The 25,914-nt window shown below is 39.8% G+C and overlaps 1 protein-coding gene across 1 annotated transcript in view; it reads left to right on the top strand.

Annotated features, from left to right (window-relative positions):
* Positions 1-22,459: 22,459 nt before the first annotated feature.
* SPON1 (spondin 1) overlaps positions 22,460-25,914 on the top strand; it is a 188,325-nt gene continuing 184,870 nt past the window's right edge. The window contains exon 1 of the mRNA XM_074918292.1: positions 22,460-22,855. Coding sequence (XP_074774393.1) covers positions 22,633-22,855 — 223 coding nt within the window. The 5' untranslated portion in view covers positions 22,460-22,632. The remainder of the gene's footprint in view (positions 22,856-25,914) is intronic.

Genomic DNA, 25,914 nt, shown 5'->3' with positions numbered 1-25,914 from the left:
TTATTTCTGCATTGCCCACCTGTGATTGAAAGTACAAATGCTAAAACGCTGTGCTGTGAAAGGAGTTAATTTTGCAGATGTTATGGTCCTGAACAAAAACTAGGATTATTTCAAAGCATATTGGCACAAATGGTATGGTTAAAGACTGAGCTAGATAAGCGTTCTTTATTGTATCTCACTTTCTGTCTCTTGGCGTCATTCCATAATGTTATCTATTTAATGTGTTTTATATTCGTTATCTGAATGAGCCAAGTAACGCTCTTCTCCACCATCTCCCTCTGAGCACAGAGATCCTTACACACCGTGCTGCTACTATCATTTCCCTGAACAGATTTCTGTGCTGGATGTATCGATGCGAAGGGATTCCCAGTTCTCCCTTTCATGATTAAAAAGAATCAGAGCAAAGTGAAAGTACTAAGGTGATAACCTAGGAACTGAGTATTTTTTGCCTTTGATTTCAATGTCCATGCATATAGTTAATATCATAGTTGAAGTGGGTTGGGATTGTCACAGTATATTTGGTGATCAGGAAAAATTAAATTATGTTCTCATAACGTCATATTGAGAAGCAATGCTATTAAAAGTTACGATAAAAGTGAAAAAGAATTATTACTGTTGTAACACCTCCCTTATTTAAAAGTACGCCTACAATCTTTTGTGGAATTACTTTCTTCTGAGACAAATACAATAAAATTGTCATAAAGTGTTTCTAAACTGCTGTATATAAACTAGCTACTTTAATATTACTCCATCTTATTGTTGAAAGAACTGGAACACAGTCTAAGTGATGTCCGTGCTTAAACTGGTATCTTGGAAAAGACTAATACCGGATAGGGGCTTAAAAAACCTTTATATAGCCTAAGTAAATATACAGGTCATAAGGGCAGTCACTTGGCAAAATGAACCGTTTACATAATACTGAACGCTTTGACCTGATCAGATTTAAGATTAGATCTAAAGTTAATTCTGCTGTCTTGAAATTAAAGTACTGCTTCAAACAAATCTTCTGTTTCTCACACTAAGCACAAGCTCCAACTGAGAGTCTGTCAAGAGAAAATCCCATCAAGGTGGCCTATAGCCTGGTTTACCCAAGTACTCCTTTGGGCTGCAGAACTAAAATTTGATTTTCTGCCCAGAGATCATGGATTTAAGCCTGCTGTATCTTATTAGGCGACTCTCTGAAACGAGGTGAATTCTGGAGCGGAAACACAATTTCTAAATGATGTTTTATGAAATTTGTTTTTTCTTGGGGGAAGTGGGAAATGAAATCGGTTACTTTTTCTAAAGGGTCTAATTGACTGAGGCACTTGTAGGTCTAAAACTCAATAAAGGCCAAAGGAGTTAGCACCAAGAATTCATCACTGCTCTAAACGGTTACTTTCAGGATCTTTCAACTTTGCCTAGAAAAGCAGTGTTGTAGGAGGATTTCTGAAAAAGGGAAAGGAACACAAAGCAAAAGACGCAGACTTTGGTTTAGTGTTTTTATATGGAGCACATCCTTACAATCAATATACAACTACGAATACTTCCCTCCATTTGAAAAAAAAAAAATTATTACTGGCAAAACATCTTGGTGGAGACAATTTTAACCATGTTCATGCCTTTTTTTTTTTTTTTTTTTTTTTTTTTTTTTTTGTAAAACCAATGTGTAATACAGATTCATTGGAGTACAAAACCCCCTGTTGTGCTGTGTTAGTCAATTGATGATGCTTGTCATCCGCCCTCCCCAGACTGGACTACTTGAACTACTGTGAGTTTCCGTATACACGCCATCCAATTGGGAGGCTGTTGTCACGTGTTTGACAACGTTTAGAAGAAACATATTTTGATGAAACGCAGATATTTCTAGTGTCTAGTAACTGTGTAAAGCTTGGAGTGTACATGTTCCAGGTTGCTTGAAAGGGAGACGAGTGCCTGCCTTTTTGATTAGGAGCTTTCCTGCATTCATTCCTTCTGGAATTTGTAGTGTTTTAAGAACCCGTTGTGATATTAAGGTGGTTGATTATTCTGTGTTGTTTCTCCTAACTAGACATCTTTAATAATGGAAACTTAAGCATCTGATGGGTGGGTGGCATTGACTGAGGATTTTAAGATTCTGTGTGGTTTTGGCACCAAAGTTACCGTGTGGATTTAGCACTGGTTTTGTATAGGAGCCTAAAGTGACAGAGCCCATAAATAATGTACAAAGCTGTACATTATAATGGAAGAATAAAAAGTTATGCCTCCGGTTAGTATGCATCATTCTTCTGCTTATTAAATAAGACAGACCCACCTAAAAATGTGCAGTCATGAAATTAGAGATCGTCTCACAAATGCCTATGTGTTATTTCTACTTAGCTACCACTTGACGTACACCATCCACAGGAGATACTTAGATATTATTTTTAGGATCTGATGGTAGAGGGTAGACTTTTTTGAATCACTAAATAAGACTCCTCTTAATCTAATGACAGTTGTTATTTGCCCTTGGACTGGAGATGTTTGGGTCTAGTCCAGCTTTCTCTGGTTAGCTCTGCTTACTGCTAAGAACTCGTCAGGCCATTTAAAAGGATCTGCCTTTAACTCCTCTCTTTTCCAGGTGCCATGGCCATCATAACTCTCTAAGCTTTGACTAATGCCTTGTAATACTTTCTATACCCTTTCTATACTGTGTCCTATAAGAGTAACTATGCGTGAGCAGACCAGTCGCTGCTCTCTCATTAGGTGACAGACCTGGAAACTCACGCATTCAGCTCACTGCAATGGGACGAGTAACTTGCTGTTTTGTTTTGGGCTCTCTATCTGTATATTTAGTTGTGTTTCAGTCTGTCACAAAGATGGTCGGAGACACTTATTATTTTTGTAAACCGGAAAGGAGGTGCCTTTGGCCGAAGCACTGGACAGCTTTGAGCCCACGTGTTAGTTTTCCAGGTTACTTTAGCTAAGCACAAAGGAGACTTAAAATGCTGAATAAACCCCTGCTTAGCCTAGCTATGTACATTACTTTTAGTCTGAAGTTTAGTATAAATAGTGGTGTTAGTCTTTTGCACATACCTTTTGGAACAAAAATGTCTCATCCTTTCCAAAATTCTGTTGACTTACTGTTTTCTACAACATTCGGTGTTGTTTTTCACATTCGTTATACATTAAACATTCGGTGTGCACTTCAAGTTCTCTTTGCAATAAGACTAACGGTTTTAAGAACTAATATATGTCATGTAGCATTTGCCTACCATTAAAATCCAAAATAACGCTTCATCCACGTTTGACGGGACATGTGTTTCGTAGGAGGGACAATGGCAAAGACCTAAAGAAATCTAAACAAGAAGTAAAACAAAGGAACACAGTTCATTAATAAAATAAAAAAAACAACACTTGGGGCACCAGTTAGTCTAATTCCCGTCTGCTTTAGACAATTGTAATCCCAGAGGAAGCTTTCCCTGGCAGCATTTCAGGCGAAGGCTCATATTTTCATTATGAAAAAGTTCTCTTGAAAAATATCCTTAATTATGTCAGGGCTGACTAATGCTTCTTTAACACAGACTACAAATGTCTTTTTTGACATCTTTATTCTTGTCAATCTGTTTATTGTAATCAGTTACACAAAATTTAGAAAAATGCTGATAATATACAAGGACTGATGATGAGGAGATGGGTCTCTTACTCCACCAGCTCTACTGAGTCATAATGGGTTTCTGCCCTTTAGTTTTGGTCTTTTCCGAAATAAATTATTTTCCTTGGCTTTGGGAACAGTCAGTAGCACAAGATACATTTTTGTAGCTTAAAAATATGCAAAACTGCAACACTTGAAACATTAGAATCTCTTAAAAAGTGAAGATGGAATTTCTACTGGCCTCGTTTTGATTTGAAAGACCTATGCCTGCAGACTATAGTTGAATTTAAGTATAGTTCTCTTTAAGTATAAATGCTTATCGTTTTGCAAAAAAAAGGTTTTGAGTCTTCTTCCAGAAAGCAAGGAGTAACCAACAACCAGGAAATTTTTAGCCAGAGCAACAGGATGTCTGCCCTTTAAAGTGGGGGAGTGCTGGTGTTACATCTGGTGTGTAAACACTTTCACAGATCAGTCCTTAGCTTCCACCTCTTCACAGACCCAAGCTCTGAAATACAGTTCCTTAAAATGACCCAGGTACGTCTTGATTGATGCAGATTTACTGCCTTTGTGGAGTTAAACTGACCACAGGGGTGTTAAACCTTGTTTATAATGCCAGACATGCTTCCTAGTCAGACAAAAGACTTACGAAAAAGCCTTAAAATCAGTCTTTAAGTTACAAGAGCGGAATGAGATACCCTATATTCATATGAAGGCAGTTTGGCCGTAATCTTAAGAATCATCTTTGGCTGCTCCACTTCCCACCTTGGGACACATCCCAGACAGACATCTGGCACTCCTAAAGGACTCTTTCCCCATGCTGCTCAGATTATTTTATATTTTTAATCTATTTTTCCTCTGAGGGGTGTAGCAGCTTTGAGACCACAATGACCTAAAGACGATCCCAAAGTAACTCCGACACAAGAGCTCACTGTTTTCTGAGAGACTTTTCTCTCTGTACCTCTAATCCCTGGAGCTGGCTCATGTATTTATTCCTTTTGTCTCTCCGGAGCAAGCTGAGCTTAGGTTACAGCAGCATCTTCCGTTGGTTTGTACCCAACTGATCAAAAAGACTGTCACGAACATACAGATACTGAAAATGAGTTCTAGAACTAAATATTCAGGGATACCATTTATTTAGTTTGTTTGCTTTACCTCCCTTGTTATTGGTTCCTCCTCTGTTCAGTCTACGCTTTATTTGGCTTTGGCAAGGACTTCAGCTACAAATATATTGCATCAAGCTCTTGTCCTCGGTGTTTACCATCCTTCTTCAGAACTCACAAGACTAACGGAGAATCACATAGTAACAAGTTACTGCTTAAGGAATATATTTGCCCAACTCCTAAGGGTTTCCAGTTTTTTTTCTGGAGTATTTTCTGGTGGATTTTAATTTAAAACGGTTAATTTGCAGCTGCAGTAGTACCACCCTTTGTTAATTAGCATGTTATTTGTTGTTAAAATCATACAGCATGTGACATTTATTTCTGTCTTTAGGAAAAAAAAAAAAAAGACAAAGCAAAAACATTCCAAGTATTTCTAAATGCTAAATTTATGGATATGTTGGTAATTAAATGAACACTTAGATATTGGTTACCAGCTACTTTGATATCCTGCACTTGCTGTAGTAAATGTGGATGTTTTTACAATAGGCATGTAAAATCCTGTTGTATATTTTCACAAAAGTGTTAAGACTTTGCATGTATAAAACTGCATAATTTAGCATCTGTCTCAGATTAGACAAAGAAAACACTGAAAAGTGAGGTTAGAAAAACGTTCTTAATTCTTTCAGGAGAGCCTACAATGTATTTGCACTCAGGTCTTACCCTGTTATCTCTCACAGTCATGTTACTATGGACAGCCTGTATAAGAATTTGCTTTCCTTTTTATTTTTTATTTTTTTAAACATTCTACTTAAGTATCATTACTGAGCTTTGAAAAGCTGTAACTCTTTAAATAGAATTGTAAAGGTAATTTTGAACCCTAGTTCACTTACGGCCACAAACTCCATCTACACAGATGCAAAGGTAGTTAATGTTAGTTTACAGCTACTTATTTATGATCATCTATTCCCCTAGAAATGGTGAAGTTCTGATTTCCTTTAGTTCTGGAAAAATCTACTTGTATTCATCTCTTCCTCGGTATGTTTCTATAGTTGTAATCCAACTGTCTATTTTCTATGTTTTTCCTATATGTCCTCATACGTTGCATAAATTAACTAAATTACAAGAACTTGTATGTTATTATAAATTCTTGCAATCGGTACAGCAAAGGAGTATTTTAAGAAATTTCCAGGCTGTAACTTCATGTCTAGTTTTACAGAAAATCATTTATAACTGCCCCATTTTGCCTCCAGCTGTTCCCCATGATACAAGACACCTAGTTTTACAAAATGCCTCATGAGCAATGTCTTTGAAAGAAGATTTTTTGAAATGATCCACAATCATTTTTTTTTTTCAAAAAATGTTAATCAAATGAAATATTATTCAGATTTTCCCTGTGCACAATATCTTTCCGCTTCAATAACGTCGTCGTCTTTTTAAAGACAGCTTTCTGTGAGAAGTGAGAGAATACATAAGACGCGGGAGTGTTGTCATACTTTCAATTAGGATAGAACCGGCCCAATCAAACAAATCTCAGGGTCCTTTTATCAATGTTCTCACTTCCCAGTATGCATGAAGAAGCCTGGACAAGGGTAAGGAACTCACACAGCACGCATGGCTCTGACCCTTCAGCTGAGATTTAAGGAAGTTAGAACTACTAAGTCAGAAAGTCTTTTGACTCCCCGAAGGGTCCCCCATAGGGTAACCTTCTGCAGGGTGTAAGTTAGTTTTTTCTTCAGAGGTTTTTTCAACTCTCTGGGTCTTTGTACTTTACTGGGGATTGATTATGGATAGACTTCATACATGGTGACACTGGTCCTTTGATGAAATAATCAGGTACTAGAAAAAAAAAAATAAAATATATATCTTCAAGTAAGAAAATAGCTTACTGCATTAAAGGATTATTTTCCTTGCTATTTCAATGTGATCAGGCTATGGCCTTTTTTAAAAAAAAGAAAAAAATGCTGTTTCCATAATTGCAAAGTTAAATCACGTTTGATGCCATTACCCTTGCGTACACATCTACAAAAATACCTTAAACAGTTTCAAATTTCAAATAATTTCTCTCAGGACAAGCTAAAAAATATTTGCTTTTCCAATTGCTGTATAGTTTTTCAAGAGCTCTCGCCTGTCTGCCTGGAATTTATATTCTTAAACTGTGTATTTTTTCCTTATCAAACAGTAGAAGGCAATAATGTAGCACTAAGCTAGTTGGGATTTAGTCAGTGATAAACCAACAGAAGTACTTCTGTATGTCATTATATACCTTAACACTTTTTTAAAAACCTGTTGAAAGTTTTATGGCCTACGCAGTGCATTCTTTGCTATAAAGTTTCATGGGATTGTTCCAGTGATTAAATCTCAGTCATAAAGAACACATTTGTCAATAGTTGTATTGTGGCTAAAATTTCATAAATGGGGTCCGCTGTGGAACTAAGTGAGTAGTAACATGCTGCATTTCAATAAGTGAAAGAACATAAAGACTTCCTTATTACAAAACGCTAAAAACCTTCACTTTACAGCTCCTAGAATAAAGTCTCAGGTCATTCATTGTATACACAAGAAGGAGAGGATAATTATGAGTTCTCAATGATGGATCTAATTTTCAGTGGACATGAAAATAGGAATAGAGATGTGTTTATGTACCTCTACGTGCTGTTAAAAGATAACAAATTAAACTCTTCAGCGTGAAAATTACACCCCCCCTCCCCCCAATGTTCTACTAATAAAATCGTTTAACTGTAGATGTACTTATTCCTCATAACAATATCATAGTTTGTGGAACCTTTGTGTTAAAGTCAATTCAGGATTTTCAAGGCCTTCATTCAAATAATTTGGGCATGTGTTATTTTACGAAGTTTATTTTAGTACGATTCACTTGATGTGTAGGTTTGGATCAGATTCCAAACAATTACCAGGACTTTGAAAGTGCAGTCTCTACAATAACTCCTTTAGGTCCATTTCCATTAAATTTTTTCAGACCAAAATTCTAAAATGAACAAACTGATCGGAACCTCTGTTAGTTTTAGTCTTACTGCAGTCATGCTGAAAACATTCAGGTGGATGTTTCTTGGTGGAGGGAAGTCTATTCTATCCTGAAATGTTAAAAATTATTGCAATGCATTAGTAATGTCATAACACTTTTTTAAATTAAAAAAAAAAAGTTCTGCAGGTCTCAAAGTGAATGAGGTAGAAATTAATATTTCATATGTCCCACTGATTGTGCTTTTCAGAAGTTACTCTGCAGTACTCTTAAAACGCTTCCCTCATTCATTTTTCAAGTCAAATTTTCAAGAAATAGTGTCGTTCTGATTTTGGTCAACAGTGGTCCAAAAATAATTTATTCAATTGAAACGCATCTGATCTATTTGAATTGCTGTGGAAGTGACAACATTGAGTGAAACATAAATTGTAGGTGAGGCTGGATTTAAAACTGAAGAACATTTGAGACTCATGTCCAGGAAAACACTTTTTTCAGTCTGATATGAATTTTAAATGGAGATATGTAGTCTGTGCATACATGCACACCTAGGTTTATATTAAATTCTGTAATTTTTAAAAATATACAGAGCGCAACTACAACAGATCGTGTTTACGTAAATAGTATGTACTCTATTAGAATGATAAGACATCATCAATGTTTGGATGTTTTTTCACAGATAACACAGTATCCATACAGTACAAGTTTTTCACGACTGGAATTGGATATTTGTCTATTTTTTAAAACTAAGTTTGCGTTGAATCAACTGAAATAAAAATATTTTGGACTGCTGAGCTTCTTCTGATAAGCTTAGTTCCACAATTTAATTACCTCATATGCTTATGTGTAAGAGTAATGGACTACTACTCATAGACTCTTTCAACATAACCTCCTTGTGGAATTGTTTTACTGGAAGAAAACTGTTGACTTTTAAAAAAAAAAAAAAAAAAAAGGAGGGGGAGTATTTTTATTTGTTCATAATGGAGAATACAGTGCTTATGAAGTGTATCCATTAACATTATTTGAAAGAGATTACAAGTAAAATGAAACTGAATATTTTGAAAAATAAGCAGCAAATTAAGTGAAATATCAGACCATTCCTAGATTAGAATTTTTCTCTGAACTAATGCCTGCCTGCCTCCAAATCTAGATCCTAGCTGGGATGAGTAGTTAGACTATATAGTAGGTTTCTGCAAGAGGGAAATTGGTTTTCAATTAGTTTGGCTACGTGACCTATCTGACAGCATCCTATACCTGTTTTTTCACACAACAACAAAAGGAAGAGACATAGGGGAACTGCATTATTTTAAAATACTTTATGTTCAGGGTGAGCAGTCTTAATTACCTCATTTGAGCATGTTCAGTTGCAAATGTTTATTGGTCATGTGAGTGTTCTTTAGGAAAGCTGTGTTAATGGATGATAGAACCAATATAGGGTAGAAACTCATGTTAAACTCCCAAGTTCGGTATAGAAATATAGTACATCAGGAGAGTTAAATGTCTCAAAATACATTTTGAAATAAGGTGACAGGAAGCAAAATAAATGCCCTTTATTAAAATGTGAAAATAATCATAGGAGTAGAGAAGTGAATTCAGGCTTCCGTGCTCTCAGCTAGGTTTATTGACTCCAGAATCCAGAGTTATTTCTTTTCTCCCTCATTGAGCTTTTTTTTTTTTTTTCTGCACCGTAGGACAGCAAGCAAGGTGGTGAGGGGAGGGTATAGAAGTCACTATCTGTGAGGGCTAAATACAAGGGAGCGGTAATTTTTGCCAACTGTCCCACTGTAAACTGGTCTGCTGTTCAGGCCCAAATTCATTCTCTCTGTCAACGTTTATTTTTTTGCAGTTTGGGTTATTCAGCTATTTTATGACAGGCTTCAATAGTGCTTCAAGGGATCGGATTCATTTCCACGTGCTTCTCGCATGTCTAGCTTTCCCAACAGTATGCAGTACCCTTAAATATAATTTTTTGCGTCCAAACGTCTTTGGAAGATGTCAATGAAATTGTTGTAAGCACTTTCTTTTTAGTGTTTTTTACCTACTTGTTAAATATATTAAACTTTAATGCAAACTTACTAATTCTGGCCAATGATGTTTACACGTGGACAATTTTGATTTTTATTGACTGTGGCTTTTCCGTTCTTTTTGGTCATCATATTTTCACAGTTCTTGAAGACTTTGTAAGGACTGAACATGTTCTAAGTGTCTAACAGCGGCAGTACTAGCTGCAGCTTTTACAAGGAGGTCATACGTTGAATTTTATGTTACTGTAAACTCCGTTACCTCACAAATTCTGTGTATGGTCGTCTGTGCTTTCTTTTCTTGTTTTATGTAGACATAAGATAACCTTGACATAAATATTTCTGAATTTTACAGTCCTCTACTGTGTTGTGATCTATGTTTTCCATTGTTTTCTGTCCCAGTACAAAATTTTACCAACTGGAAGTCTTGTGAGCCACCATTACATTCTTCAAGAATAAGCGTTAATTACTTTTACAGTAACATCTGAAATGACCAAACTTACACATTTTAGAGGTTAGCATAAGAGGGTTTGCAACCGCAGTAGTAGTGAAAAGGAGAACTTGTATCGATAGATTTATGTTATCCAAATAAATTGGAGAAGTGATACGAAGTAGAACGTAAATGTGTAAGGATGAATGAAGCATGTGACAGATAGGAAGAATCAGCTGTACAACTAAAAGATGGGGAGTGACCAGCAAGGCTGCATACTTCTGAAGGAGGATAAGATGGGTATGATGAACGCAGGACAAAAATTTAACTCTTTTCAAAGTAGCAGACACTTTCCTGCATATAAGGATATGAATTGTTCAGGAATAGTTTTAAAAATTATAATCCTGCTTTGGTATGTTTTGAAGACCCTTTCAGGTCTGTTTTCTATTCTTTCTAATGTTTTATTTCAAAAATGTCACAAGGCGATATGAACTCTCCTTTGTACTGCAAATGCACTTTCACAGAGTATCCACGACCTGACAGCAACCAGGTCAGTAAACCGAATCGACTTCTGATCCTTCTTCCCCCATATGCCTTGCTTATTTGTGCTACAATGATTTCAAACGGCACGTTCATCTTAACCGAAAGCTTCTCAAATTTATTACGTTTGTCTCAGTGTTATGATTGAAATTGGAAAATTTCTGATCAGAAAGAAATACGCTCCGAGTCAGATCGACAGGAACTGCAGGATGCTCTCATTTTAAAGTTTGTCCCAAAATACTGGAGAATGTTTTTTGGCTTTTAATGTTTGTCTAAGTGATGAAATAGAACTTTTTGAGCTGTTTGGTACTAAAAGCATCATTGCCTTTTTACCTAAAATTAGAGGGGACTGAACTTAATGATCAAGTAATTCTCTCTAGTTATATGTCCTTCTCCCGGCACAGCTCATCAGGTTTATGGCTTTGCATTATTCACAGTTTGTGGCGTTAATTATTTTTTGTCAAAGAAATGAAGAGTGATTTCCTCAAGTATTCCTGAAGCTCTTGAGTGCGTAGCCAATTTAAAAGCTTAATCAGTCATGTTTTGAGTTTGCTTGTGGGAACTGGAACTTTTCCAAGGGTACATTACTGTGTCCAGATACCTTTGTGTTTCCATGCTTTATCCAGTTTATGCATTGCGGTCATTAAGGCTTCATCTCATGTGCTTTTTATATTTGGGGTTTATGAAAATCATCACAAACCTCCTTTCTACACTACTAGTCTTTTGAGATCACTATAATCTCTAGAGCACATTCCATCGTTCTTACTTGCAGCACCTAGAACTACCATTTCGGGAGTTCTTTCTCCAAGTCTTTCTCTGTTTAATCTCAGACTCATATTCTTTATCGCATGCATCTTCATTACAGCATTTTTTGGTTCCTTTCTTATGTTTTGGGGGTTTTTACACAATTTTCAAGTTTTCTAGTGCTCTAAAAATATCTTAAAAGACAATAATGATCCCGGTTGCATTTGGGGTTATTGAGAACACAAGGTGTGTGAAAGTCTGCTAGCTCAGATCCCAAAGGCAACTGGGAAGAAGAAATATCTCATTTCCAGACTCTAGCTGTGCTCAGGTCTAGGTGCAGAGACTAAGATCTTTGTGAGGATCTCTTCAGCCTTGACAAGGCTGATGCAATATCTGGGCCTGTTATGGGACTTTAAAAAGCTCAACCAAGCAAGGTATCTAGGAAGACAATTGTGACGGCGCAAATCCAAGTCTCCCAGAAGTCCTGTTGTGGACCAGCGAGATTTTCATTGAAACTAGATGTTACAGATATGCCTGTATTACAGATTTTGTTATGATTACAAGAAATTCCCAGTCTATGAAAGTCATCTTTAGGAATTGAAGAAAAAAATTTAAAAGTACTATTTGGTTTAAATTTTATGGTGATATTTTATAGTGCTATAATAGTATTTCTATTTTATAGACTATTCCTAAGACTGTGTAGTAGCTAGAGTAGCATAGCAGGGTCACTTAGCTACCTGTGTGTGTGTATATTTTTTTTTTTTTTTTTTTTCCTTAGGAAAAGAGGAAGCTTTAGAGTCACTGACAAGTTGATATTTGCATTTCTATTATGTACCAAGTACTGGTACCTCTAACTGACAGTAGTGGAATTACATGACATCCCCATTTAAAAACAACCACCACCCTCGGGCTCCCACGCCCCCAAACCACAAACCCTTGTATAGCATTGTCTTCCTGTCACGCTGAAATGCCGGGGCACATATCTTTATTTCATGGATTATTATAAATCAAAGGCTTTATTATAGATAGTTATTCTGGACTGAAAAAAAAAATAAATATATTTGTTAGGAGGGAGAACGACAGTTTAGCTCTGTGTCGTGAGGATATAAGTTGAAAAAATAATGAATTACTCAATGTTTTCCCCAAAGAAACAATCCCAAAAATAATAATATTATCTACAGTGTCAGGTTTTTTTGTATTATGATTGATATATATCTATGTATATAATCAAATTTCTTTTTTTTGTGCTGCTGTGTTATCACAAGAGTGACTAATATGGTACTCCATCAGTTGTCTAAGAATTAATGAATGTAAATAATTACTGTAATTATTTAAACTCCACTAACTTCATTTATTCATCTTTTTCTGTACCTTGATACATCTTTGATTATGATATATATACAAAATGATTATTTAATCAGATAAAACCCACTAGTACTGCCTGCCTTTTGTTGTAGTTGTGGCAAGAACTTTGGCTCTTTTCCCTGCGTGACTACGGAAATGCTACACATAATCTAAAGGCCTTTGTTAATTTGCCATCAATACTGCAAGTAATTTTTAGCAATATTTGAATAATGGGTGTTTAAAAAGAAGTATATTTTACAAAAAGCAGAAACTTTTTTGTGTGTGTAGAAAAAGCATTGATATAAACCCATTATTTTTGGATACTTGTGGTCTGCCCTTGATTTTCCTATTTGGCAGAGCAAAGTAATGGTGAAAAAATCGCAGCTTAAGGGGATTGATCAAATATTTTATTACATAACATTTGGACAGGAGAAGGCAGGACACTTAACAGTTCAAACAATCCATTTCACTTCACTGCTCCTGTGATTTAATTTAAAAAAAGAGACACAGGCATATATTTCATAATATTGGATTCTAGGCTTTTTGAGGATGGGGTCAGAGGAGTGTCCGTATTTCAGTGCCTGGAATTTCTCTTCATAATTCTTCTGATTTATCTAGAAATATTCCAAGTGAATTTCTGTCAGTGTGCAGAACTAAGTCTGGAGGTTGTCAGACTTCATTGGCTGCTCAAGCAAAAGATGTGACTTGTGAAACTGATAGTAAAAAAAAAAACCCAGACTCATCTGTTGACAAATTGTCAGCCAGCGTTGTCCTTGGAGTTACTAATGGATTGCGTCTCAAAGTGGCATTGTTTTGCCAATTATCAGGCCTAGCATAAAGGACACAGCCAGCATAAAGATGAACCAATAACCAAATTGTATTTGGTACAAAAGGGTCAGTCCATGGGTGAGCGCTGGGGGTACAAACAAGTCAGATTATACATAATTGACATCAATCCCAACAACAACACCGCATGACCAACAGTGGGTGGAATAAATGGTGAAATAGAGTCTCCCAGAGAGGGGACGGGAGACAACCAGGGCAACAGCCCAACACATCAGACCAAGGAAGCCCCATCCTGAATCCCTACAGAGCCCGCGTTTACCAAAGCCAGAGCTGCCTGGAGCCCAGTCCCAGGGGGGCGGGAGGTCCTTCCCCAACAGGGAACTCTGCCCAGGGCGTCCCCCTCACACACAGACACTCCGCTGCTCCCGCAAGGGGTCCCAGCTGCTCTCCCTACGGGGGACACCTGACCTTGGGTTACTCCGTGTGGGACCCCTGGGGCTCCTTTACCCAATGGCTCTGTCTGCCAGGCCGCCCCACCCTGGGGGGAAGCCTGAAGGGAAACTCACCCCCCTTTGGGAAGGGCTGGGGGAACCAAACACATGTCAACCTTCATGTGGGCTGGGGGTTGAAACCCCGGCATTTCAGGCATTCACTCCCAGTTCACCAGATGAACCTCTCTGGGGAGATCTATAAAGCACAAAACACCCAGCTGCCATTTCCAAATATTTCCCAGAAAACTGTCTCTGTCTCCAATGTCTCTGTTCTCATCGAGGTAAACTTGCAAAACACTTTCCCAAGTTGAGCCTGCAAACTGAAACGTAGAGCAATACGGGACACCAAAACCCAGGATCGCGGTAGAGATTGTGGTTTATGGCACACTCTGGTGTCCCTCTCCAACGCTAACTTCTGTTTATTCTGTAGGCTATAAAATAACTCTCTCTTTCACCTACTTACCGCTCTCCACCTCTCTTTCTGACACCTGTCTCCTTCCTTCCCTTTAACATTCCCTTTACTTCACAGGCACCAATTACCTTTCTTCACAGAGAGAGTCTAATGAATGTGTAGCTAACTAAACTCGGAGAAATTGTTGTGAAGGTGCATTTAACTTTGTAAAATAGCGCTGTTTTTCCTACTTGCGGGAGGGCTGGTGTGTTTTAAAAGCTTGTCCATTTTTTTCCAGCTATACCAGCTGGTTTGGGAAAAGATATTTTCTCCTCTCACAAATCCTGTTTTGCATGACTAGCTTGCAATTTTAACCTTCTATGAAGCTAATTAAAGTAAGATGATGTGTCCACAGAACTTGCAATGAGGTATGTTGTTAGCATAGTACCTTTGCCTATATAGTCTTCTGTCTGTTTACTAAGCAAGAAATATTAACTTTTAACATGTGATTTTTTTTTTCCCAATGTATATGAATATACATATTTGAAAGTTTTTCAATATGTGGGTTTTTTTTACTCATTTGCTGTCAGAGAACTTAGATTCCTTTATAACTGCAGCCACAAAACTTCCTTTGATATGAAAAAGAAATGGGTCTGTAAATCTTTGAAAGATTTCCCAAAGCTCCTTTAATATTTGGACTGGGAATCTGAGATTTAAGAAACTTTGTTGGAGAACTATTGTGAGTTTGTTTTTCTGACATCTCCAAATGCAGAATTCTTCTGCGGAGATTCTGTGGATAGTGACTCTCTGTTCTTCATCCGTGCCCCTAGCAACACTTGGCATCCCTCTGAGTTGCACAAATACACTGAAAGAAGAAGTTTCTAAAAATCTTTCAGTGCTCAAAACCTGCTTTGAAACCATGTTCGGATACTTGTAGGGTTTTAACGATTGCATGCAGTAATAATACATAGGTATTAGCTGTTCTTAGGTTATGTGTTTTATCTGTAGATCTCGGCGCTTTACAAAGATATTATGCTCCCGTGTCTAATTGGGAACTGAGCTACAGAAACACGTGAGCTCAGGTTGTGCCCAACTCCTCAGTGACAGAATGAATTCTGAAAAGCAAGTCTCTTAGTCCTGCACTCTCAACCTGGCCAAGCTCTCCTCAGAAGTGTGCAGCTGATGTCAGATGAAACACACAAACATCACTGCACACCCTCCCCTTAGAATTCATTGTCCTTCCAAATATTTAATTTGCATTGGGTTGAAGATGGAAGTAGCTGATTTAGATTCCCAGGGATAATGGGTCTATATTGGAAGTGTCAAGTCTATAAGCTACAGAAGTTCTGCAGTCGACATCCGAGGATCAAATAAACTTGCCATCCAGTGATTTATGAGGAAAAAAAAAAGATGTATCGGTCCAACATATTACAGTAAGTCTTTTCTTTAAAAGGGAGAAGGGCTACTGAATCCAACAGGAGAACATGGACAAAATAAATTCATAATGCACTGTTGTAAAAAGCTTGCTTTGGAAGATGGTTCTGTCCTGCAAACAGCGTGCTTGAATTATAGTTCCAGTTTACAAATGTGTCGGTGAGTTGGTATCACCTTCTATTTATGCTTTCTTCTGGCTTGATTTCATGGTCAGTGCCAGAAATCCTAAAGAATTTTTCATCCTTCCCCTGTCTGTTTGGTTGGGGTTTTTTGTTGGTTTAGGGGGTCGACTTCTGTCTTTAAAAATGAAGTAATTCTGGGGTTTGGGTCTTTTGTGTTGGTAGGATGTGTTACTTCACAAGGAGCGTTTTCTTTCCACATTTACGATTTAATTGCTACTGTAATCTGGGCATGTATTTATGTAATTAAGTCCTATTCTTATCAGAGTTGGTTGAGATTTTAATTACTATATTGCTATAAAAATGCTTTTTAAAAAAGAGGATGGATTGATTGAATAATTAATAGGCATTTATAGAGCTTGGTGAATGTTTTTATAAATGATGTGTCCAGATATAAACCAATATTTATTTTTTTTTTTTACTTGATAAGTTGTCTTTTATAGTCTTCCTGGGAAAATGTCCAGTAAAAAAAGGAGCTCTTCTGTATGGAAAAATTGAATTAATGTTTGCCTTGACTTTTTATCCTGGCCATTCTGAAAGCTCCTTAAAACTTTCAGAGTTCAGATACTGAAAAAACCAGGAGCTTTATCACGTAACACGTGTCTTAAAGGAATAAAAGTGCAGGGTGAGCAGGTCAAAGCAACAACCAATTTACAGGTGTTGAGTCATTCAAGAACTAAGATACTGTGATAAGAAAATGCTGAAAAGCTAACTCTAATTAGCAAAGATGCTGAAAAGCTAAAATCAGTTTGGTTATTGTTCATTAGTATTGTAGCCAGATTTGGTCAAGTTAGAGGCAGCGAGGTCAAAGCTGATGCAAGAGAACCAGTAAAATAAGTGAGAGGTGATTGAATAAATTACCAAGATGCTGAAATTTGGGTTGGAATTAAGCTTTTAAATTAATACAAACTGTTGCGGACTTATGGTGGTGTGGTTTAGTTTGGAAGGAGCATAGATGAACTTACTGGGGTAGGGGTTTTTTGGTTGCTTGGGGGTTTTTTTAGAGCTGAACTTTGTGGTAAATGGTTACAGCCAAGGTGACCGTGGACAATGGTGGTGGTGGGACTGTGGCAGGGCAGCAGTGGTGGGCACCTGGGTGAGGTTCAGCAGAAGGGCTGGCACAGGCACTAGAGGGGAGCACCAGGGAACACGTTCCTTCCTCCCCTGCTACGGAAATTGGGATGATCCTAAAGGCAGGGACTGGTGAGGGAAACAATCGGGTGTCATTGGAGGAGATCTGACCTAGAAACTGCTGGTGCTCCAGGTGTGGGGCAATGGATTTCCTTAGGGGTAAGTGAAGCCTGGTGCTGGGCTTGGAGAAGCTGACTGGTTCTGTTTAATCTTTGCAGTGTTCAGGGATTCGCACGATGGGTCTTGAGTTGTTGTGTGGAATAAAGGGAGAGATCTTTTAAGAACATATTTACTCACTGGTATTGGAAGGAATCCTGAGTTTAAACATTCCAAGAAGACCGGGTCTTTCCTTAGTCTGTTTTTGCAGCAGAGGGTTGCTGAGTGTGGAAGATGAATTTCTGTCAACATTTGATCTTAAAAGATCCATTCAGGAGGAGCCTTAGTTTAAATCCTGTTTTGCCTGTGTTACCCAGGGTGCTGGCAAAACTCTTCTAAATCTTTTGCAGCCTCTGTGCTGTTTCAAACATACATCTTGTCCCATGGTTTTTCAGCTTCATTCAGTTTTTCCCCCAGTTAAGCCCAAAAGGAACCTTAACAGAGCTCCTCTTTCTCCCTCTGTTTCTCTCAGCATTGCAGTGTTTCTCTAATAATACGTATGATGCTATTCTCATCATGTCAGGAACCGAATATTTCTATAATATATTAGAAATGAAAACTCTCTGTATTGTCAGTGTAAAAATATGCCAAAGACGTGCATGACCGAACAGGCAAAAGTAATTGAGCTACTGGGAAGTTTAATACTGGAGATGCATTGTGTTGACTGACAAGTCGTATAAATGGTGAACAGACCTCTGCAAACATTTACTGTCATTACTCTTCGCTACTTAGATTCCTAAGAGAAAGGAAGTTAAGAACAGTGCTACAGAGCCATAAGAAATCATCTTCAGTGGCTCCCAAGCCCTTTCCTTTGTCTAATAGGACAACAGATATCTCCAGTTCTTTTTCTAAACAGGCTTGAAAGACATCATGGACTAATCTGTGTTAGAAAAGCCACCTTCTTACTGTAGATAGAGGGGAATTTTAGTAGTGATAGGGTTATTATTCTATCTAAATCAGTACAGGAAGTTTCTGTCTTGTTTAAGAAAAAACGACTGCTGGGGGAGTGGGAAAGGAGTTAAGAAGTGCAAATCAGACTAATAGCTAGATCTATAGTAAGACATAGAGGTTGAAAAAATGGGATAAAAAATGGGATTTGAAAATTCGCTGCTTACCCTCCCAGTCACCAAAGGTTTTATTGCAGATTAGTTTGCAGTGTTATTTGACAGTCTTCCTTGGCCCAAACAGCAGTATCCTCTGTCTTGGTGGTGATGAGCAACTAAATACTCAGATCTTTTGGGGACTTGCCTCAACCTACATCTCTTAATTTGGTAGTGGTATTCAGAATGCACTTACTGTAAACTTCTAGCGTTAGGTCATCACCTGAACCCCGAAGAGCTATTGATCCCGGCACAATTAATGTCTTCTGAGGAAGAAAAGGCACCGTAGATCTCAGTCTCCAGAAAATGCATCCTAATTAGATAGAACACCCTCATTTTCCTTTCTCTACGGCTACTCATTTGAGCTTCAGCTCAATTTTAGAAGTCCTACATTTCCATGAGGGACTGAAGGTGCTTCCAGAAGACTTAGAGCTTCATGGTTAGAAGCTTCCTGAGAAGTGGGAGATGAGGATTTAACCACTGACAGACAAAGCAAGGAAATGAAACCCACGTCTCTCTGACATCCTAAATGAATACTTTAATCACCAGCTCTTGTGTAAAAGAGTGGGCATCATTCTTGCCAGTCATATTTTGAAAGAGATTTATTTCCCTGTTGTTGTTATTTTATATAGTATTTTAAAGCTGGGCTTAGGCTTCCAGCTCCTGGGTTTGGCAAGGTGAATCCTACAGCCCGGTAAAGTTATCAAGCACTTGATGGCCATGAGATTTAGGGCACCTGTCATCTTCATGTTTCTTATTGACTAGTTTTGTTGGCCTCTGCTTTGTGAACTGACTCTCCTAAGGGCTCTAATAACCTTGTAATCTGTAGACACTTACCTAAGACACTGGTTTACTTTGAGGTCTAGGGGCCTTAAAAATCAGGAGTTGCATAGCCAAGCATTGCATTGCATTGCACACATCACCCTGTAGATAATTCCCAAGACTTCGAGTAGCTATTTGAAATCATAGAAGCAGAAGGAAAGAAAAACTTTAAACTGCCACCTACAATATCTTCCAGTCAATGCAGGGATATTTTAGAAGACTGCACTAACCACTGCAGAATGCCGTTTAAAAGTGAGCTCCTTACTGGAAAAGCAAAAAGTGAGAAAGACTGTAGATCTTGTGAAATGCTTTTGTTTGTTAGGAAAGCCCACTTTGTGGGGGCGAGGGGGAGGGAAGAGAGTTTCCTCCAACCATTACAGCTCCATCAAATGCAATATTACCCCAGTAATGATTGTTATGCCTAATAGTCATGGACAGCAACTTTATTCATCCCAGAAAGTACACAAAGAAAAGCAGCGCTGCAGTCTCTAAGATACGAAGCTTTCTCTGTTAAATTTGCCATGGATGGTTGGATTCATCAGTTTGCATGCGTCTTTGACTGATACATCATGCTGGATGCTTTAGGCAAACACACACTAATTAGTAGAACAAATAGAAAACCCTGAGGATGCCCATGCTTAATGACATTGCCCATATTCTAAACTGTCTCTACAACAAATTACTCATTTCATGGCTGTAGGCAGTGCAAGTTAATTTATCTGTATCAGTTGCTGAGTTGAAGCATTCACTTTTAACAAGACACATTGTATTATACCTTTCTAGGAAACTTTCCAACACTTTAGCTTTTAAACAAAAAAGAAACGAGAAGTAGCAGGCCAGGCCAATTCAAGGACAAAAAAGAGCTATAGAGAATCTGTTGTAAATATAAAGAGTTAATAGGTGCTGATGAATTAGTTAACTTTTAATTAATTTGTTGCCATATAAAACCCCAAAAATTGTGAAGAGGACTTGAAATGAAATCCTCGGAGGAGCATTGAGTTAGAACGCGGAACAAAGGTGGGTTGTGCAGAAGCATGTGCGGTTCCCGCTGTGAATTCTTCAGTCAGGTAATTGCCTTTCAGTCAGTCTCAGCAAAAGAAACTAAGTCAAGTATGGAGGATGAAGCAAATTCACAGGCATCTTACACCAGTATGGCTACAGTTGTCATTTTCAGTTGTGCATTGGTTGGCTTTTCTTCACTGATAAAATTGACTGAAGAACCTGGGTAAAATGGAGGAGGTGAACATAGTGGTCAAATGATACCCAAGAGTCTGTGCCATCGCCGAACTGTAGTCACTTAATCACCCAGATGAACATGGGTCTTCAGAAGCGTGCAACCAACTATCCTGTCTAACCAAGCCAACTCAAAGCTTCAGTCGCAAAAGCGGACTGAATACTGTTGCCCTAAAGACAATGGGTCGAGTTGCCCTTGTACTGACAAGTTGGATGCGAGGGGAATGGCGAAGGGAGTGGATTGAGGGGAGGCAGATGACCTGTCAGATTACACTGGTAAATCAGGATTGTTCTTTCTGCCTCATTCAGCAGGATGAGAGCAGCAGAAAAAGCAACCCGTGCCAGAAAGACCATTTATCCTCCTGTAGTCAACCCCTTTTCTCAGCAGTGGAAGTCTGTACAGTCAGCCTGGCTCCCCAGGTGCTCTGGCAGAAGCGGTGTAGCTGGTACCACGGCTGATGTTGCAGGTGCCCAAGCAGGCATTGGATGCTACCATCCAGCGTGGTTACAAAAGCTTTGACTGCCACCTCTTCACAAGCATACGGATGGACACTGTCTGTCAATAACTCCATGTTTGCAGTGAAAGCTAAAATTTCATCCAACTGTGAACGTCTTTACTGAACGTGTATTTTGAGGCTGTGCTGATTTATGTTCTTTATAAACATGTAACACGGAGACTGAAATACAGGCAAGCTTAGAGTAGCGCAGCTCTTGGCAAGTAACCTTGCAGAAAGTAAAAGGTTCGGCATCCTCACAGAGACCTTGAAGCAACACCTTTCTCTGGCACACAACACTAGGTTGTTGCTAAACCGCTTCCAAAGGTAAATTTGAAACCCCCAAATCTGCTTTGCAAACGCCGTAGTAGGTACCAGAAGATTTTCAAGCTGCTTGCTATCTTCCCATACTTCCTTGGAAGAAGCTGTGCATCAAGGCTGTTGTATTCATCAATCTGCTACAGTCTTGTCCCAGAGAAAGTGGTTAGAAAAGGGGTTTGTGCCCTCTTGTACATCTGGCATCCTGAAAGCACCCAGGTCCTGGCCGAGGACCTACCCGTCTGACCTCCCGCCCCGCTTACAAAGCAGCGGAGGGCGGGAGAGAAGAGCAGCTCTGGGGATCGAAACACTGGGTTTAAGCACCCCAGGGGTCTTGGGTTCACTTTCTTTCACTGCTGTAATCTTCTTTTGTGGATTTAGAGAAGTCATTTGGTGTCACTGCGCCTCAGCGTGCCGCGTAAAGAGAGGAGAAATAACGAGACCCGCTTCCTCCTGTCTGCATCTGCTCGGATTTTTCTGGGTGCCGGAGCAGACCTCCCGTGCTCGCTGGGTGACTAAGTGTGTCGGTGGCTGTCGTGTACACGGGCTGTGCTGGCGGGGAGCCTGACACAGCCTGCATCTCCCCTGGGCGCAGTTGCAGGCTGTTGTAGACAGGAATCGCGCGTTTCTGGCACATCCAGCTCTCGGCATCTCTCTGCTCTGTGGTACTCGAGATGTTACACCCGAGAAGCTGCAGCCGATGCTCCTTGCCTGGCAAGGGCGAGGGGAGCGGGGGGGTCTCTCGGTCCCGCTGTGCTGAGTTGATGGTGTTTACCGTGTCTGCTGGTTTGGAGAAAGACGGGGGGGTGGGCGTTGGGGGGTGTATGTGTGTGTGTGTGGAGGGGTGTCGGGAAATTCTTTGAGCCTTGTTATCCCTACAGTAACTATAGACTTTGGCAGGAATGCGGGTGATGAATTTCAGGTCTGGGGGCTCAGCCCGGGTGGCTGGGAGCCAGCGGCCCCTCTCCCCCCCCCCGCGGAGGCGGCTCGGCTGAGCAAACACCGCGGAGCTGCTAATCACTCGCGCTGAAACAAAACAGCACTTCGCTTCGGGATCTGGGCAAGATCAGACTTCCCTCCCTCCATCCCTCCCTCCCTGCCTGCCTGCCTCTCTCCCCTCCCCTCCCTCTCTGCCCCCTCCCTGCTTTTCCCCTCCCTCTCCCCGGCAGCCGCCGAGCCGGTCCCTCCGCCCTGGCAGCCTCATGCTGGGGGCCGCCGCCGGCCGGGGCTGACCGGACCGAGCCCTCCGTGCCCTGCCCTGCCCGCACCGACCCCCCCGGCACCCCTCGCCGCCGGGCTCCCGGGCACCGCCGCCGCCCCGACCAGAAAAAGTTGCGCGGAGCCCGAGGATGGGAGCGCATCTGCAGCCGCTAGCCCTGCGGCTTCTGGCGTTGACTTTCCCCTTGGTGGCGAAGGGTTTTTCGGACGAAACCTTGGAGAAAGCCGCGAAATCCGAGGGATATTGCAGTCGGATCCTGCGAGCGCAAGGCACCCGGAGGGAAGGGTACAATGAATTCAGCCTGAGGGTGGAGGGCGATCCAGAATTTTACAAGCCTGGAAACAGTTACCGGGGTAAGTTGGCCATCCCCTACATCCCATCCTAACGGCAATGGTCAGGACAAGTGTCTCTGAAACTATAAGGCGTCTCTGCCTGTCATCTCCGCATCCCTTCTGGCGTGTGTGTGTGTGACTGTGTGGGTTAAGACAGGGTAATACACTCCCCCGCATTACTTTATCGGGGATGCTTTCATGACAAGTGAGAGGGAGTTGGATTTCACAGTATCACTTTATTCCCAAACGTTAACTCGGTATTAAGAGGAATTTCCTTTATGAATCCTCTCTACCGGCTCAGCGCTAGCACAAGATCACAAGTTGGTGCAATACAAAACACACTGTTCCCCCGTTTACCTACTTGTGCAGGATTTTTTTCCTATCCCTTTAAATATACCAGGGAATAGAAGAAGCTTCAATATTCAGCAGGAGGGAGAGGAAACTCAGAGCTAATTGTTCTTGCCCTGAAATATGAATGTTAATATAATGAGTTAGCATATGGGCAAACAGTGATGCAGCACGCTGCCAACTTCCCACATTTTCCACTTATGTTTATCCCACCCCCCTCTTTCTTCTTTTTTTTTTTTTTTTTTTTTTTTTTCCTGGGGAAATGAACAGATGGTTCAAACAGGAAAGAGGCAGAGATGGTGCTAATGACCACTGTAAATAAGAGATGGAGGCATTGGTGGTTCTTTCCTGAGCACTTCACATCCAATCGTTAAATTAACTTCCAAAGCACATTTCAGCGGATTTCTCTAATGAATAGGCAAAGGTTTTGGTCACTTGTCCTGTCTCACCATATAATAATGCCTTCGGAAACAAACCTTTGTGGAGTATAATGTTAACTTTGTATTTTAAAAACACTAAAAAAGAATTTGGCCACTTTAGGTACGATAGCTAATATACTTTATAGGCATCACTTAGAAGAAACTCTCAAAATTTGTTTTTCAAAGTGTTTCTCCCGACCTTCCTTAGATTCAGTGTAACGAGCAATGCTTTCCCACTGCATGAACATGGGAATCTTAGTACGGACAGGGAGAAAAAAGTGGGCATGTAGCATAAACCTGTTCCCTTAAAGGCTGAAAAATACATTTTCAGCAGGGATTAACCTGTTTTGAGCATCAGCCGGTAACTTTGCATGATTGCTGATAATTTCTTATTTTTTTTTTTCTCAAGAATTGATTTATTTTAATGTGCTGTGAGGAAATTTACATTTTCTCCAGGCGGTTAACTGTTCCAGACATCAGGATTAGTACCCTGAGTCTGAAAGATTTCATGTTGCACATCAGTTTGATACGTTTACTAAGCAGGGTAGAGATAAGTGTCATGTTCTTTGACAGTGACAAATGTGACTGTTCTTAAAAAGTTTAAGAATTTACTTCTGTAGAAGTATTATTGGATATTTTCAGTCATCTATCAAAGAAATTTCTATTGCATGGAAATGTAGGGGGGAAAGTACTTAGTTATGTGCCACCTGAATACTTCAGTCTTATCTAGATAGTCCTTTAAGGACACTTTCTGAATGGTTGGAAGAGCATAAGTAAATGTACTGTAACATAAACTATTACCATAGATAAAATATAATATCATTACAGAAAGTTTCAAGAGCTCATTTTCAAAGGAATTTCTGCAGTACAACTGGAACTTTATTTCTGTTATACAGAAATTATGTGTTACTCTGTCATACAAAGGGTAGAAAATCCAACCAATAATTAAGAAATGAAGGATTATGGCATATCTGTGGTTTTTGGTTTTTTTTTTTTTTATCTGTAGATTACTGGATGTGCAAATCTTCTGCAGTGTTGTACAACCTCCATTGAGTTGGAGCCAAATGTGCTTGTTTCCATGGCCCGTGCTTGATTTAATGCAATCTGGATCCTTGGCACGTTCCCTAGTGGGCTCCTGGAATAAACTAGTATTTATGCAAGGTGGATAACACAGGAATTAACTGTACATACAAATGCTGTCCTCCACTAAATTGGTGATATGGAGGCACCCATTCATGTTCGTGACTCGGTCGTTGGTTGATGTGCACACATGGAAGACCCTTGAGCTGTGTTGACTGGAGGAAGCCTCACAGCAGTCTTGCAGAGTGGGAATCAACCAGGATCTGTTTGCCCTAAAGGGAAATCCTGGGTGGGTCTGTGTGTATGGGAGCCTTGGTTTTGCTCTTCTCTGGAGCTGTGCTAGAGGAAAATGACCCTGAGCACTAAATAATCTATTTCACTGTGTATGCACCTCCTCTGGTCTGCAAACACTGGTGTCGGTAAATAAAAACACGTTCTCCTGTCTCAGACACTTAAAAATGAGGTAGCAGCAGGGCTGAAGGAGCCACCTTCCTTTCCTCCCGCACACCTAACAAAGCAACAGCGGCTACGGGCTTCGTGGTGTCCCACAGAGAAGGTGACGTGACAGATTTCTAACATTTTCTTTGGGACTTCTGATGCTGTAGCCTGCGAGCGTTTTTCATCTGCCTGGTCTTTCAGGCTGCAATCCTGTTGCCTCTTCCCTTGTGGAGCAGGTAGCCAACGCATGTGGTGGGCAGGTCCTCCCAGAGTATGGGGTTTGTGGGCACACAGTCCTGAGGTTGATGTCCTCTCCTACCTGCTGCTTCACTTAGACCTTGATGTAGCTGCTTTTGCTTCCACCGAAGGTCAAAGTTCCCGTTGCATTCAAAGGGCACAAATGAGCCTTAAGTTTAGATGGTGTTACAGGGTAATGATCCTTGAAAATACTCAGCCCTAGCTTTATTGATCTGTAGAGTTAGATTAATGATTACAAGAGATTTCCATGAAGAATGATCTAAGTTTCATCCTATTAAAAATATAAATCAAATTGCTTCTAAAAAAAGGCAGCAGTACGGTCTTTTCATGTGCTAACGTGCAATAGATGTAGTTTCCTCCATAATATCAGCAGATTGTTACTCAGATAAAGAAGGTGAAGGTTTGACTAATACAGCCCTTAGATATACCTTCTGTGTGGATGCTGTTTCCATTTTCAACAGAATTTCCACTTGTAGGTCTGTTCACCTTCTCAGTTTTCAAGGAAAAGCTCCTTTAATGTTAGTTGCTCTGTTGCGT

Source organism: Athene noctua, chromosome 14 (assembly GCF_965140245.1).
Source record: "Athene noctua chromosome 14, bAthNoc1.hap1.1, whole genome shotgun sequence".
NCBI lineage: Eukaryota > Metazoa > Chordata > Aves > Strigiformes > Strigidae > Athene > Athene noctua.
The sequence above is the reverse complement of the archived record's forward strand: the minus strand, read 5'-3'. Positions and strand labels throughout refer to the sequence as shown.